Source organism: Polypterus senegalus, chromosome 3, assembly GCF_016835505.1.
Source record: "Polypterus senegalus isolate Bchr_013 chromosome 3, ASM1683550v1, whole genome shotgun sequence".
NCBI lineage: Eukaryota > Metazoa > Chordata > Cladistia > Polypteriformes > Polypteridae > Polypterus > Polypterus senegalus.
Window position 1 is genome coordinate 219460553 of NC_053156.1, and position 17989 is coordinate 219478541.

General features: G+C 38.2%; 1 protein-coding gene across 3 annotated transcripts in view; it reads left to right on the forward strand.

Annotated features, from left to right (window-relative positions):
• cdk18 (cyclin dependent kinase 18) overlaps positions 1-17989 on the forward strand; it is a 324367-nt gene that overhangs the window by 228776 nt on the left and 77602 nt on the right. For all 3 annotated transcript variants that reach the window (XM_039748505.1, XM_039748503.1, XM_039748504.1), the window contains 3 exons: positions 4381-4526; positions 13458-13556; positions 14231-14287. In XM_039748505.1, the coding sequence (XP_039604439.1) occupies positions 4464-4526; positions 13458-13556; positions 14231-14287 (219 nt within the window). In that variant the 5' untranslated portion in view covers positions 4381-4463. The remainder of the gene's footprint in view (positions 1-4380; positions 4527-13457; positions 13557-14230; positions 14288-17989) is intronic.

The following is a 17989-nucleotide window of genomic DNA, read 5'->3' on the forward strand; positions in this document are numbered from 1 at the left end:
TCTTCATGTTGTCAGTATGCACACTTCTCGATGGTCTGGGATTTTTTGGGTGATTTTCTAAGTAATAAACTTAATAAGTGATAGCGTGATGAAAATTGCATAATTAGATCCTGACCACCCTATAGGTACATTTCCAAGGTAACAATACACAGGTTGACATCTGGGGAAAGACTCTTTCACCAAGCCAATAGGACCAAGCCCACTGACATTGCTTCTGATTTTGCCACTTCCACTTTTTGGGCTTCATACATTATTATTATTATTATTATTATTGCTAAATAGCCATGATGCTGGAATTTGGCATTCACCTGTGAAACTGACACCACTGCGCAAGGAGCTGGTCCCCAAAACTTTGTTATATCACTCTTCTCCATTGGGGTCATAAATGATACATGATTTCCTGTGGTGTTGGTATTTGTAGAGGAGGAAGCAGAAGAGAATGGGCTGATGAAGTAAGAAAGGAAGTGACATCAGTAGTCCTCTGGAGGGTTTTCCTCCATTGTAGGGTAAATTAAAATTTTGCTAGTTACTGTGTCACACCAAAATCTTTCTCCATAAGTACTTTAGATGGACCCAAAACCAGGTACATTCCAGATGCTCAGTGCTTGACTATATCCTGCTTAAGGTAGATAGTGCTCCCTGACCAGAATGGTACCAATCTCAGTCAGGAAGCCAAAATAAGGAAGCTGCTGTGGGGTGACTTTTCTGTCTTTTAGGGTTCCAGCTGACCTGATAGTGGTTCAAGGGTGAAATGTTGTGGCACAGGAAGCACCTCCAAGTTCAGCCTGAAAAGGTGCCTCTCCTCAAAGTGGAGAAAGAAAAGAATTACAAAATATTACAGTGCAATTGAATCTTCAATTCCTGTGCTTAGTTTTCTTTCCCCAAATACCCAATCGCCACACAATCGGCTCTGTAATAAACGTTAAGCCATCTGTAAGCTTACAAAGACGATTCTTCAAAACTTTAAGGAACACTGAAATATCTTCATAGTATGTGTTTAATTATTTTATCCATCTATCCTTCCAGTGTCGCGCCAGCTTCAGCAAATATACAGCGCAAGGCAGGAACAATACATGAACTTGCTAGCGCTGCGGCACCGTGTCCTCACATGTTTAAGTATTAACAATACAGATTATTTAAATGAAGTTAAAGTTTTATATGTATAATATAATAAACATATTTTTCTGCATTTCATCTTACAAATGATATTGTCATCCTATGTAAATATGCGCTTTATAAAGCGGCACAGGTTGTGCAATATTATAACTGTAGTGCAAGTTTACAGTGAGGTAATTGTACTTATAAGTACAAACAGTTCTACAAGGAACAATTGATTGAGTGTGTTTAAAGTTCCTGGGATGAACCGCGAGGTCCGTACAGGAAAGGCTTTGAAACGTTTTGCCGTGGGTTTGATGCTGTAATACCAATAATTCTCTTTCCAATCAGCTGCTGCTGTGGTTCCCCACTCAGATACAGTGATATAAATACTCCGAGTGGTGCAGTGAGAGTAATATGGAAAAAGATGATCCGCTGTGGCAACCCTTAAAGGGAGCAGCTGAAAGAAGAAAAAGAAGAAGATATGGTGCAGTGAGAGTAACAACACTAAAGCAGTTATGATATTTGGAATACTATGGCTATTCCCTGGTCCATTATATTGTTACAAGTTAATTACAATCAGATGCGTTACACTAATAAACAATATGCGGTTAGTTTCAGTGTATTTATAAAGCCGCATCAGGAAAATAAAGAGTAACCACACAGGAACAGTGGCACTGCTTTGACGCTGGATGCCGCAGTCTGCAAAACCGAACGGAGAACTTGCGTACGACAAGGTATGAGGTACCGTGGAAAAGTGCGTGGCTTTATGCCAAGTGTAGGTTTTATACATCGCGATTTGAACGTGGAAACGTTCTTACTCAACATTTCTGTGCATACGCACTGTTTACGCATGAGGCCCCAGGTGTATCAGTCTGCCCAGTTAGGAAGCATAAGTGATTGTGATTCAACTTTACCCACAACAGGTGAACTGGAGAAGCAACAGCAAGATAACCCCCAAGAACAAAATGGTTTTACAGGTGATGGCCACAGACAATTGCTCTCTCATTATCCTTCCTGACTGATTCTTCTCTAGTTTTGCGTTTTGCTAGTGTCACTACTAGTAACATAAAGGGGTACCTGCAGCTGATTCAGTTTGCACAGGTAGTCAAGCTACTCCAGGAATGCACATCCACATGTGCCATCACAAGAAGGTTTGCTGTGTCTCTCAACACAGCCTCAAGAGCATGGAGGAGACACCAGGAAGTATCATCTGAGCCCTTTTGGCTTGTTTAAGTAGACCCATAGAGAATTGATTGTCTTCTAGTATTTTGTATTATTTGTTTTTACTTCCTGTTTATTTGCTCATATGTTTCTGTTTTTATTTCATTTATCTCAACTTTTTTGGTTTTGGGGTCAAGAGAACACCTTACTGGCCTCAAAGTCCAATTAGTATGTCTTATGTTATTTATAAGAGCCTAAATGATTTTGATTCATATCTTCCTAGTATTCAGATAATAACACTGACAAATTACAACAATTTCTGCTTACATGATAATATCGTAGTATACATTGTCATGTGTGTGTTTATTTTGGGTTTTGAATCACTAAGGATCAGATCCTTTTGTTCATTCTTAAATAGAATGTGTATTTAGAAAATTATTTTTAATTAATGTTTTGGTTTTTTTTAATCTCATGGTCATGAATTTTGGGACTGTTAAGTCACCAGGCGTAACATATAAATAGGGCTGCAAATTGACTATCCTCCACCCTTTGGTAGATAAAACAATTTTGTAGTTTCTCTTAGCAGTAGTTAGTTTTTCTGTTAAGTAAGCCCTAGCAGTAGGATTATTATTCAGACTCTGACTTCGACCCTAGAGTAACGTCTTGCCCTTTGGTTAGTGGTTGCCTATTGTAGTTTGATCTTATAGTTTTGACCAGGGGTGCCCAATGCATTCATCGCGATTGACCTGTAGATCGCAAAGGTAGTGCAGGTAGATTGCATTGCATTCCAAACTATTTTTTTTAAATGTTAGTCTATATATCCTGCCAATGGCATTTGCCACTTGATTGACATACAGGGCAGCCAGTCTGACATCTCTTTTCTTCTAACACACTGGTCATCCCGCACGCATGATCAAACGCGCAAGCTACTGCAAAACTCCGGCTATGATCTAGTTAGCCTTCCAATGTATAACGACTAAAGAAGGGATTTAAAAAAAAATTGTTTGGGGAGGGTATGGGCTTTATGTGGAATTAGAAGAGGATTTTTTCTCTCACAATGTCACAATCGAAGTGCATTTGTCTGATCTGTCAATCTATCATTGCTATTCTAAAGAAGGAAAATGTGGAAAGGCGCTTTCGAACTGTTAATAAAAACTACGAATCTGACTTCCTTCCGAAAAGCGATCTAAGAAAGAGAAAGGAGAGGGAACTAAAATCGCAGTTAATCGGACAGCCATCATTTTTCACTCAGCTGAATTCAAAAGCTCCTTGACTGCATTATTTGGCTCTACTTATTTGTGCGAGTCAGCCTTTTCCCACATGAAAATTATTAAATCCAAATACTGTAGTGTCCATAAATGTATTGAATTGTTATTGTGCCATAAAGGTTATTCAGTTATGCAAGGTACAACAACATATATTTTATGTATAAAGTATACTCAGTATATATATATATATATATAATAATTTTTAATGTATGTAGATCATTTCGACCTGGTCATTTTAAAAGTAGCTCGCAAGCTGAAAAAGTGTGGGCATCCCTGGTTTTGACCCTCAGACCATGTCTTTGTTTCAGTTATCTTTTCTTATCTTTTTGACATAATTCTTGGGCACTTAACATATATGAAGTTTCTCCAAAGAGATAGCTCTATAACTGATAGATTTTGTCATGCAAAAGCAGGCTGGGTGACTTGTTCAGTTCATCCAGGAAGTCATTGGCTAAGCTGATATTGAAACGTCCTTGTCATACATTCTTTCACAAAAGCTAAGAAGATAAGAATAAGTGAGTTCAAACAGGTAATTAATGGCAAATATGGGACTGGACCACCTCAGTGTCTCCTAGTCTTCAAAGTGAAGAAAACATGTTCACACAATTAGTGAGTGACCGGTGTTGTCATATAGTCTTTAATAAATGGAACAAGTAGAAGAAAGTATTTGCTTGGGTTCACAGTAAGAATTAAAAGCTAAACTGGAGTTTACACTTCCAGGAGTCACTCAATCAACTCTGAAACATTAGAGGAGCCTTGTAGAGAGTACCATTGGGAATCAGAACCTGATCTTGGAAACCAAGTGGATTCTGTTTCCAAAATAATCTTTGCTGTTATTCTACCCTCTATGCAGACTTACTGCCAGACAGCCTGCAGCTTAGAGCTCTTCAGAATGTCCTGCAAGCAAATCGCAGCCCCGTTCCCTTCAGTGAAGGCATGCAGTCCCCTACACAACTCAGCTACCGGAAGAGTAGCCAAAATCGGAGATTCTCTGTGGAGGTTAGTACTGTTGCTGTGATTCAGTTCTTTGAAAGGGTTGTATACCAGAAGACAACACTCTTAAATGTTGACCGCATGGTAAAAATATCAGGAGAACTCAATGACTTACTTCATTTTATTTCACCACATTTTCTAAATGTTTTTTGCAGGTTTTGGCTGCAGGGAACTAGAGCCTATCCCAGCGGCACACACACTTACTTACACTTGGCCAACTTGACGGCATTACTGTGGAGTCCCTGGAGGAAACACACTTTGACATGAAGAGACACTAATTATAAATCTGTAAAAGTAAATGGTGCAGTGACTGAATTATTTAAGTGTGACATTAATTTAAAGGACATGCTTGTTTAACAAGACAAGCCATATCAAGTGAAATTATCTCAGAAACCACATTTTAAGATTCTAATTAACCCTTATTCAATTAATCTTGTTAGTCAATTTTTCTGGTATATAGTACATAAGTACATAAACTGGGAATCAGACTTTTATTTTTTAGTTTATCCTTTATCTTTTAATTGTTTAAATTATTACAATTTCAGTGCATTTGACAAAATATTTTAGTACTTTGCCTCGCAGTTTGCTTCCCAGGTCCTCACTGCGCAGAGTTTGCATGTTCTCCCCGTGTCTGCAAGGGTTTCCTCCAGATGCTCCGGTTTCCTCCCACAGTCCAAAGATATGAAGGTTAGGTGCATTGTTGTGTGTGTGTGTGTGTGTGTGTGTGTGCCCTGTGGTGGGCTGTCGCCCTGCCCAGGGTTTGTTTCCTGCCTTGCGCCCCGTGTTGACTGGGATTGGCTCCAGCAGACCCCCATGACCCTGTAGTTAGGATATAGCGGGTTGGATAATGGATGGATGGATGGCTGGATATTGAATGGTTCAGTAAATGTGGCTTTGTGCTTGAGCTGGATTCCCAATAGACTGCCCCACTCTGATTACTGCCTTGTACCCATTGTTGGTGGCTGGTGGATGGATTTTAGTACTTTGTGTATTTCTCCAATAACAGAAATATTCTCAGACTCACCTAATCCAGTTCAGGTCTGCAGGGGTCCAGAGCCCATTCTTGTAGCATTGGTTGTGGAGCAGAAACCAGCCCTGGACCCTCTCATGCACAAACCACAAACACACTCACACAGGGACAGTTTTGTGTCACCAAGGCCACATTTACACTTCTAGGTCTTTATGCCAAAGTTGGAAATCTGATTTAATGTCTGTACCATCAACATTACTGAGTTGAGATGTTGCCCGAGTGTTTCAATACAAATTCATCTTATGTAGAATGTATGTCCTGTGATTGGGTTGTGATGTACAAGGGTAAATCTAAAAATAAAGACAATTTGAAAATTATCCTGTAACTGCAATAAGCAGAAACTGATGCAATGCAATATGTCCACAAGGGCTGTTAGTTCAAACACACAGAGCTGTGCTTTGCGGTTATTCTAGTTAAAGCCAAGGTCAAATGAACATGGACCCTCCACTGTAAGGTTGCACCATTGTTGAACAACACACCATAGAGAGATTTCTTTAGGCAGAGGGAGTGAAATCAGTTGAAATTCACTGAAGGATGTTGGTTCCGTATGGAAGTGAAAACAGCATAACTAAATAAAAAGTTAATGAGTGGGTAAACGAAGTGTAAATGACGAAACTTGGTCTGGTCAATCCTCAACATTGCTCACACAAGCCCACATCAATATGGTGAATGCCTCCATCAGAGAAGACCAATGCACATTTGGATATCAGCTCTGGATCTGCATGGATAGTGCATGATGAATTGGGGTACTGTAAAGACTGTACAAGATGAGTACCCAGACAGCTTACTGATCTTCACAAGTCAACATCCCTCTGTGAATTTCCTTAGGTCTCACTCACTCTTCCCAAAAATACTCACCATGGCATAAATTGCCTTTATTTTTATATTTACCCTTGTATACAGGGCCGTCTTAACAGCATTATAGGCCCCCGGGCAAAGCAGCGCACTGGGGCTCCTACCTACACAACCACTCAGTAAGTCACAACATACATAGATTAGCATGGGCCCCATATGCATGTGGGGCCACCTGGCAACTGCCAAGTGTGCCCACGCGTTAAGAAGCACCTGCTTGTACAATGTATTTCAGGCAAAAACATGGACCTCTCCATGTTTTTTTTGGGTTTTTTTTTGCTATGTGTTTCACATTTCTACAAGAACTCTTTTTTTTTAAATATGGCAAGTCATCTCAAAAAGTGCTATGATTTCCTCCTCCTTCATTCAGAGAAGAACCTCGATGCACAGTACCAGCAAAGAGTTGTGGTAGAGTACAGTGTTACCTGATTTGATGACTCCTAGTGACAGGAGAACTTTCAAAAGAGAAATAATAGTTGAACATCTGTGCAATTGTCTTCTCGTGGCTGTCTCTCCTTTTAACATGTCATGTAATGCACAAAAATGATTGAGCCCCATCCTTAAGTAGAAATGTGTTTAAACTCTGATCAGTTATAAAATTTGGAATTCAGTACCACATCAGAAAGTAGCCTGTATCTGATCTTAAAGAAATCATTTATCAGCTTTCGGCTTTTTAAATACGATCTGTGGAAAAATCGAAATCAGGTCTTATCACAGTTTTAGTGTAGACCAGACAAATACTTCAGAATATGGGAGGAAGCTGAAGTACCCTGCAGATAATCTAGGCAGACACAGGAAGAATGTGCACACTCTACACAGGTAGTGACTGGGCATGATGGTCAAATCCAGAATGCTTCTTTCATGACTGTGAACTGACTAGGTTAGTTGTGTGATTGACAGTAGTACTTGGGAGCAACAAAACTAAGCTTGGTGTTATTTTGAAGAAATTAGGTGAACAGGATTAACAAATCTTTTGATATAAAGGGTCTATTCTTGTCAAGATTGTCTAAATATTGTACTTTTTTAATGTTCTAGTCACTATTCCACCATGTTAGCCCTGTATTTGTGTAATACACAATGAAAATATTAGGCAACTATCTATACAACAGAGAATTTAAACTCAAACACTTTTCTCTTATGTATTTGAATACCTCATTCCAACTTCACTGACGGGCAGGTTTTCAAAAGCATCGTAACACTGAGTATTTACATAACTCCAGATTAATATTGTTCATTATTAATTACTGTTTGACAAACCCTTTCTGTTCCGGTGGTGATGTACACATCGGGGCCGAGAGAAAAGCCCTTGTGGTGTTTAGAGGCAGTCCTTGAGTGTACATAGAAGTTCTTCTTTCTCTGGCTGTAAAGAAACTGTTTCCAAAGGCCTTTGTAGTCCAGATGTTACAAGTTTGGAGCTGCCCACAGGCAGTTACCACTGTACAGTATTATGGTGCGATTCCACGTCAGAACATCTTTATAACTCAGCTAGTTTATGAACTGACAACTAACCTAACTGAGTTTTTATTCACAGAGCTTCTTTATCTGGATCCTGCCAGTAATTCTGGTCAGAACAGCGAGAGGCTGTTCATCATGGTACTAAAAGCTCAGTGACCTTGTGGTGTAGACAGTGCTTTGATAAAACTTAAAAGGTGCACTTGCTGTAAAGTGTGTGGTGTACGCCATTTACCCTGTCAGAGCACTCGCCTCTGAAATCCACAACCAAGGTTCAAGTCAAACTGTGGGTTGCGGAGACAGACTACATAAGTATGAGAATTAAATTGAAATTACACTTGCTATTACAATGTTGACATATAATATTTTCAAATAAATGGAATTCAGTGTTGTTCTGGGTGACAGCAGGTGTCCTCTCCTTGCATACTTATTAACTTCAGTGCTGAATCACCAAATCATGGCTGAAGAGAGGTATAACAACAGACACCACAAGACAGGCAGTGCTGTGAAGTACATATTCCAGATTTTTAAGATGTCCCTTTTGCTCCTACACAAATCGTGAGGGGAGTTTAGATTTTCACCTGCATGTTGTTATGCTGTCATTGTGTTTGTTGTGCTGCATTAAATTGCAGTTGTTGGCCTCTGCCTTCCACATGATAAAGCATTTTACGAAAAATCAGAAAACGTGCAGCTTTCCCGAATCTTCAACCTTTTTTAAATGAAAATGACTGCTGACAGTTTTTCAAACTGAGGGCTACAGCCCCATTGAGGTTGACATTAATAAAAACATCTATTTCAATTTTAAAGATTGTCTTTAAAATTGGATAGTTTTTAAATTAAAGTATCTGAAAATGTTCTTCTATCTTTATATATAATACACTACCATGGCTGTTCGTTTGTCTGTCTAGGATTTTAAATAACCTGTCGCTTGCAAACCATTTGACCTATTGACCTGAAATTTGGTACACATATACTACATGACGTCTACTGTCTGCTTCCTGGGTGATGATTGACCTCCAAGGTTATTCCTCATTTTATTTTTATTTTATTTCATTGTAGAATCAACTCTTGGCAGTGGCCAGCAAGGCGACCATGCGATGCATACGGGCGCCGTTCTCATCCCTACCACCTTCACCGCCACTTCCCCTACCTCTTCATACCTTAAATCATTCTTGAGGCAGATTGAAGACTTAAGTGCCAGCTTAAGTGAAAAATTAAGTAAAACTTACTAAGTAACTGCAACACAAACACTGACTTAATAAGTTTTAATGCGAAAAGATGCCGATGAAAGGGGGCTGCTAGGGTGGAGAAAAGAAGAGCTGCTCAGGAAGCAGCAAGCGCATCAACCTCTGAGCAAATGAATGCTAAATATACAGAGAAAGAGGATGAAAACTAGGAAAGCTCAAGTCAAGTGGATACACTGCACATTATCATGTAGTACGCCGTTACTGGTTGCTAAATAAAAATAATCCTATATCAATATACACTAAGAGTAGCGTTGTGGACAAACAGCTCTCAGTTGTTACAAAAGGGAACAAAGTGGAACTTACAGTAAAATGACACTGCAGCTGATCCTGAGTCTCTGAGTCCAGCTGTGATTCAATTCCACAGCTCTGTCTCTCGGTGCTCCTGCTGTGACACTCCACTCCTATCTTTTCAAATCAAAGTCTTTCAAAGCTCACATTGACTTTGAGAGAGTCTCTGTGAAAAGTTCTGTGAAAGTGAACATCTCAGGTGAGTTCTCTCTTCTTTCAATCCTTCCACTCACATGACCAAGCTGCTCAGAGCGTCTGTCTGACTCTCTCAGGTTTGGTCAGCCAATATAATTTTGGCAAACTTGTTTTTTGTACCATCATTTTTAGAGCAGTTTTAGAAATTGGAAGGCTAAGGCAGAATAACATACAGGGTGGTCCAGATCTAATTATGTCTGGATGACTTTGATTTATGCGGGGACAATTGCAGTTCAGTGTGAAGACTATTCTTCATGTCATCAGTTCGCACATTTCTCGATGGTCCGGGATTTTTTGGGTGATTTTCTATGTAATAAACTTACCCTAATGAAAATTGCATAATTACATCTGGACCACCCTATACAATAAAAATGGAAATTAACAATTATTTATAATAAAATAAAGATATCTAAAATTTCATTTTAGTATTGTTAATATAAACAGCAGAAAGAATTTCAGATAGAGTTTCCTATTTCTAGTAACCTTCATCCTTCCTTTATAAATAAACACAGGAATAGGCAGAAGTTAAAAGCAGAACTGTGCTTAAAGTTATCCGAACTGGTTAGCTACCATTGACAGTAATGAGCCTATAAAACATAAAGACACCAAGCCTTTGAGTTATTTTCCTATTTTTTTGACCTGAACTTATATGTAACTTGAGTTATTTTTCTTCTTCTTTTGATCTGGATTCACATGTAATTGTATAATTGTTGTAAATTAGAAATATGGAAATTTTAGGCTTTTTAATTATTTTTTCATTACTTATCAAACTATGCTACTGTTCTTACATTAAAAAATAATCCATTAAAAAGTATTAGATATGCATTAAGAAAAGTAAAAGACATACACAACCACAAAAAAACTCTATGTAATCATTTGTTAAAATCCCTAAGTGCGATGATAGGGAGAGGGTGGAAGTTAAGAAATCTCAACTTTAGTTGTGCCTTGTTATAGTTCAGTACTTAACAATTTATGACTGAAAGAAAATTGGAATTCCTCAAAATATTTAAATTCCTGGAGGTTAAAATCCCCTTCACCAAGAGCTTATCATATATTGTTTAATAATAATAATAATAATAATAAGTTACATTTATTGAGTGCCTTTCACAAACCCAAGGTCGCTTTACATACAGAGTATAAAAGAAAATTGCACAGATGACAAAAGTTCATAGAAGAGGAAAGGTTTCAGTTGATATTTAAAACTGCAGAAAGAGGAGCATTCCCGGAGAGACTGAAGAAGAGAGTTCCAGAGTTGAGGGGCCATAACACAGAATGACTTGCCTCCCTGGTCTGGTGCATTGGCCAGTAAGGAGATTACTGCTCGAGGACCTGAGAAAGCGACAAGGAGTGCAAGGAGCTAATAGCTGAGTGAGGTAGAGGGGGGCAAGGTTATGTAGGGCTTTAAAGGTGAGAAGCAGAATCTTGAATTTAATCCTTGATGAAACCAGTAACCAGTGAAGCTGGGAGAGAACAGGGGAGATGTGAGCAAAACGCTTTGTGTGGGTGAGGACTGTAGCTGCAGAGTTCTGAATATACTGTAGCTTCTGTATAGATTTTGCAGGGAGGCCAATGAAAAGGGAATTACAGTAATCAATACGAGACATTATGAAACAATGAACCAGAGTTTGAGCTTCATTAAAAGACAGAAATGGATGGAGGTGGGCAATGTTTACAGAGATGATAGAATGACATTTTGGAAAGAGACCTAATGTGTAGCTCAAAGTTAAGTGATGAATCAAACAAAACACCAAGATTTCTGACAACAGGAGCAGGTTTGACAAGTGTACCATCACCAGAAACAGATTAATTGGATGCCTTAGAAAGCTGGGATTTTGGACCTACCAGTAATACTTCAGTTTTATTGGCATTAAGTTTGAGAAAGTTATTTTCCATCCATAGCTCAAGATCAATGATGCAGTCAGTGAGTGTGCTAGGAGGTGCATCTGTAGGGGAGTCTGTACTAAGATATAGCTGTATATCGTCTGCATAACAGTGGAAGTTAAGGCCATGTCTGCGAATAATCTGACCCAAAGGAAGGATATAAAGTAGAAAAAGTAGTGGCCCAAGGACTGAACCCTGAGGGACACCACGAGACACAGGTGAGGTGGAGGATTTATAGCGGCCAAGTGTGACAAACTGTTGCCTATTAGAAAGATATGATGTGAGCCATTGAAGGGCTAAGCCAGAGATGCCTGCAGCAGAGAGACGTGACAGGAGGATTTCATTATTAACAGTGTCAAATGCAGCACTTAAGTCAAGAAGGAGGAGAATATTAAGGAAACCGCAATCTGCAGACCAGAGAAGATCATTGACTACTCTGAGAAGACCTGTCTCAGTGCTGTGCTGTGTACGAAAGCCAGACTGAAACGGCTCACAGAGTGTATTATCTAGAAGAAAAGCATGGAGTTGTGTAGCAACCACGCGTTCCATCACCTTAGCCAAAAAAGGGAGATTAGAGATAGGCCAGTAACTGGAGAGAAAGGAAATTTAAATTAGTGAAGGTTCTGATCAGAAGGTACAATGTTTTGAAGAGGCCTTGACTTAAAGTCTGGGAATTCCTGATCTAGGCTCTTCTGTTAACAATGCCTGAGAAAGATGACATTTATGATGCCTGCTTTTTATTTAAAACCCTCACAGACAGTTCAAAGAACAAAATTGTTAATACTTGCAAACTTTTTTGGGGGCAAATTTAAATTTATTACAGTAGTACAAATTCTTTCGATTATCACCTACAAGCAAAACATACACAATGCTACTGTTAAAAACTCTAATGTCAGGCAGCAAAATCTGTGACAGACTATAGTCGATAAATGTACAATTTCACTTACATCCATAAATTAAACAAAATCTGAAGCATTAATTGCCGCTATTTGTTGCAAAGTGGATCACATCAAACTGTAGGCCTCTAAATGTAGTTGAAGATACAGGGCTGAGATACATCATTTAGTGAGGTCTGACAATTCCTACATATTATCTTCACTTGGAACAATTGTGTCATGTATCAAGGATTTATGTGACAGGCACTAGTCTTCTCAGTTTATTCAGCTAAGAAGTTTGACAGCAGCTACATTTACAGGGAACCACTGGACATTGCTGAACCACCTTGGTCAAACTTGCGATTGATTGAGATTGATCGAGGGACGTATTGTGATTAATTACATTTGTGCTTGGTGTGTGGGTGTGTTTGTGTGTGTCCTGTGGTGGGTTGGCACCCTGCCCAGGATTGGTTCCTGCCTTGTGCCCTGTGTTGGCTGGTATTGGCTCCAGCAGACCCCCGTGACCCTGTATTCGGATTCAGCGGGTTAGAAAATGGATGGATGGATGGATAAAAATGTTTATTATTTAACAGCCCTATTATGTAAAATGTGTGCTTAAACAATACAAATACATTCAACTGGCTGGGGACCATGGATTTTGCTTTGTGCTTGAGCTTCAACTTATTTTTTTCTTTTAATTATATTTATACTTTGTATAGTGATCATGCAGTTGGGATCATTGTTATGTGACTTCACATAAGTTTTAAGTGTTGTCATCATGGACAGTATATTTTATATACACTAGTCTTTGTGCTATATTGAGTGAATAGTACTATGGCCGAGAGATAGTAAAACTATACTTGATTAGAATTCTTTTGGTTTTCATTTTGGGGTTATATCTCTGGTTATGAGCTTACGAACATATGTACAAATACGAATGATGACTTTGAACTTAGAGGTAATACATGATTTGACATTATACCACCTGCACAGGCAGCATACTGTTTTCTCTAAGCTAGAGAATCTTTGAGATTGAATTTCTTAGATTAGATTTAGTGTTCATTCTTTTGAACCCTGGGTATATGTAACGTCTATAGTCAAAATCTTTCCTCTGCAGGTAGACAATCGACTCCCAAAAGAATTCCTACAAAAAATCCAGTTGGATTGCCCTCCTGACCCAAAACCCCTCAGCAGGATGTCCCGCAGGGCCTCTCTGGTAAGCACAAAACACTTCACAGCCATAATGTTTTCTTTCGCTAGAAGCTGATTTGCAGCTTTAATGATACTAAGTCTTTTGGCTCCAAAGGGCCAAGGTGAGGTGAAGTAGTCTATTTTTCACTTAAACCTGTAAAGTGAGTGTGGGGCTTTCACTTATTAATAATCTGAAAATTCAGTTGTAATACATGAAAAGAAGTCCTCTGTAGAATTAGAAATGGTTGGTTATATAATATTAGAAAAAGAGAGTTAGGGGACAATAGGCATTAACAACGTATTAACCCTCCAATTACATACAAAGCAAAATAACATTAGGCAATCATTAAGCATGGAAAGCTGGTTATTAGCAAATTGCAATAATATGTTTAACTGATAAAGTTTCACAAGGCAAAAGAATATTTATTATGCTGTCTTTCTAATAAGTCAGTAATTGGCCACTAATGGATGCTAATGAGTAATAGTGCATAATTGAAAACAGTAATACTTGCTGACAACAGCCTTTGTTTTTTAATTTGTTCACTTTGGCCAGCATTTCAGTCTTGAAGACAATTTATTTTTAACTGGATAATGCTGTTTTTCTTCTTAATACATCAGAACTAATGAACCTGTTTAATTTATTGTTGCAGTGGATATTTTTATTGCAATCCTCATGTTCTTCTCTCTATTTATTTACAGTCCGACATTGGTTTTGGGAAACTGGAGACTTATGTTAAATTGGACAAGCTTGGAGAGGTAAGCATCGGATTTTTGCAAACTGCTGCATTTGTTAGTTTAGTAACAATTAAACCTGAAATCAGTGAATAATTTTGTTAATTAAAATAAATATCTGCCTCAGCAAAGCATTTAAATTAGTTTTATATTATCACACTTTCTCATACATAGTAAGGAGCAAGAAGACAATTACAATTCTGGTTTAAAGCTGTGGGCCAGTTGAAAGACACTGCATTGTTACACGATACAGAGGCAAACCACAATGTCTGGTGTGAATATACAGAATTATACTTACCTGTAGATATTGCTTGGTCCAATATTTAAACAAATAGTTTCAATGACTGGGAATATTCACTTCTACCTTTCTGCACAAGTGCCACACACATTCAGAAAGGAGCCCTCCCCAAGTTATGCTTCTTCATTAGCTTTCTAAATTCTACTCTGAATTGCACAGATGACATCAAAAGCAGCACTGCTGCCTGTCCGCCAACAAGCATCTAATCTACTGATGAATTTTTAATTAGGCTTATTACTCAATGATTAAAAGCTCATTCAGTGCAATCTAAAAGACATAGTGGGTTATAAAGACATGCTTTTGATAAGCTACAGTTCCATCACAAAGAAAATAGACCCCTTCACTTTTTTCACATTTTGTTATGTTGCAGCCTTGTGCTAAAATTGTTTTAATTTATTTTTTTCTCTAATCAAACAATGCTTAATACTCCAGAATGATAAAGTTAAAAGAGGAAACATTTAGGAATACTTGCAAACTTAACAAAAATAAAATCCATTGACACAAATATTCAGACCCCTTGCTTTGACACTTGAAATCCAGCTCAGGTGCGTTACCATTCTATTGATCTTCGTCGAGGTGTTTCTACACCTTGTTTGGTGTTCACCTGCGGTCAATTCATTTGATTGGACATCATTAGAATAGTCACACACTTGTCTACAGAAGTTCACACAGTACAGTTGACAATGTGTATCAGAGCAACAATCAGCCATGACGTCTCAGGAGTTGCCGGCAAAGCTTAGTGACAGAATTGTGTCAAAGAAGAAATATGGGGATGGCTACAACAAATTTCAGCAGCACTGAATTTTCCCAAGAGCACAGTGGCCTCCATAATTCTTTAATGGAATAAGTTTTGAATAACCACGGCCCTTCACAGAGCTGGCCACCTGGCAAAACTGAGCAATGGTTACTCCAGATGATCTCCAATGAACCTGTGTGGAGATAGGAGAAACTTCTAAATGGACTTTATAGAAGAGTGACTCAACGACACATGAAAGCACCCTTGGGGTTTGCAAAAAGACACCTAATGGACTCTCAGCCTATATTAAATAAGATTATTTTACCTGATTAAACTATGTTTGCCCTGTTTGGCCTCAATTCTGAGTATCTTGCATGGAGGACAACAGGCAATACTCATGACTTGTGCAATGCCATTCCAATGGTAATGCAGGGTGGTGGCATGTTTTGTTTTTTTTTTCAGTGGCACTGACTGGAAGACTAGTCAGGGCTGAGAAAAATCTAAGCAAAGTAAAGTACAGAGATATCCATTATGAAAACCTTCTCCAGAGTGCCTTGGACCCCAGACTGGGACAAAGATTCACCTTCCAAAAGGACAGTGACCTTTAGCACAAAGCAAAGACAATGCAGCAGAGAGTTAGGGTCAACTCTGTGAATGTTCTTGGGTAACCCTGGCAGTGCCCAAGCTTGATCCCAATCAAACATCTCTGGAAAGACCTGAAAATAGATGTTCACTGACGGTCTCCATTCAACCTGAAAGTCCTTGAGAGGATCTGCAGAAAATCTAAAAATCCAAATGTGCTTGTCAAGTCATACCCAAGAAGATTTCAGATAGCAATCACTGTCAAAGGTGCTTCAAAGATGTGCTGAGTAAAGGGTCTGAATACTTGTTTCAATGTGATAGTTTGGTATTTTATTTTTAATAAATTTGCAAAGATTTCTTGAACCCTGTTTTTGCTTTGTCTTTCTTGGGGTTGAGTGTTACTTGTTGAGGGGCAAAATGAATTTAAATGATTTTAACATAAGACTGCAACATAATAAAATGTATAAAAAGTAAAGGGGTCTGAATACTTTCTGAAGGGATCATATATAGGGTGGTCCAGCTGTAATTATGCAACTTTTAATGCAATGCAGGAAAACAATGCAAGACAAAAGAATTGTTCAAAATATTTTGTAATTAACGAAAATGGACTTACATTGAATCAATTCACTGATTATCCACGTAATGTCCCACTTGTCCTCCATTCAGTTGTGAATTCTCTATATAATAAACTTCATAAATTATAGCGTAATGAAAATTGCATAATTAGATCTGGACTACCCTGTATTATTTCTGAACTTTACCAAGCAAACTGCCCTTCCTTTGTACAATATGTACAGTTTATTTTATGCTTTTTGTCAGTGTTGTAGTATATCAACTGCTGTTCCTTGATAAATGGTAGCTTCACGGAATGTGAAGGCCTAGCTGGATGCTTAACTGTCTCCATCAGATGATGTACAGACAATGGTGCAGAGTAAAGGCAGCAGTAGGTTTGTGTTGTATGTATTGAAAGCTGGTGCTGCTGTTTTTTATTGTAGCTATTTGTTCACTGATTATTAAATTTTAACTTTTAATAAAATCAGCAGCAAATATTGTAATTCACAAGTTACTGAGATATATAATCTTAGCCAAGCATTTGTAAAAACAAATTGTTTTGTTTCATAAAGTGACTTTTACAATACACTATGAATATTAGGTATAATTAGATTTGTTCATAAATGTTTGAAGGATAAATTTACTTACGAAAACAGTCCAGAATGCAACCTGAATCCTTCTGGCTGAGACTCTACTTTGCATAGTTTGCCTTTAGCATAAAGACTGTAAACACTTGTAATATTCTCTTTTAGTATTAATATGGAAAGGCTTCTTAGTAAGCTGGTAAGATTAGATCAGCCAGTATTGCGTAAGCCAGTGTATCCATTTCACCCAGGCTCAGTGGATAGTGGGGGTACAAGGTCAAGTCAAACAATAGTAAGCAGTAAAGAGGTCATATTGCTTAGTCCAAAACAGTCCTAAGTAAATGTTTTTTTTTTCCTAATCAGCATCAAACAACAAAAGACTTCTCTTTTGAGAGATCAAATGTTCTTAAAAAGAGCACACACTCTTTTGCAAATTTGGCATCATTAATTTAAACATATCTGACCTTCACCTAGCCCTTACAAAGTCCTAATGTCAAGTAAGATTGACCTCATTTAACAAGCAAGACAGAAATTCTACTGTGTCGTTATTAAAGTTTGCATTGGTTCAACTTACAGTATCTCATAGGCCTTTAAGCAATTAAATTATCACCCACCCATCAGTTTAAGGTTAAGGGGGTTCCAAACAGCAAAGGAATAGGAATCAAGACAGAAAACAATGCTAGATGGGGCACCAACTCATCCCAGAGCATGGTGACATACACACCTACATTCATTCATACAGAGACGATTTAGAGTTGTCAATTAAACTAACTGCATTACTTTGAGATGTGCCAAAGGATTCAGGAAGACAAAGGGAGAATGTGCAAACTCCACACAGGCAGTGAGTAGGCTGAAACTCAAAAACCAGGTCTTAGGAGCTTTGAGGAAACATTGCTTTTGACTCTGAAACTATATAACTTTAATTTAAAACATGAAAATCACTATATAGAAATGTTAAAAATTATTATAAAGTA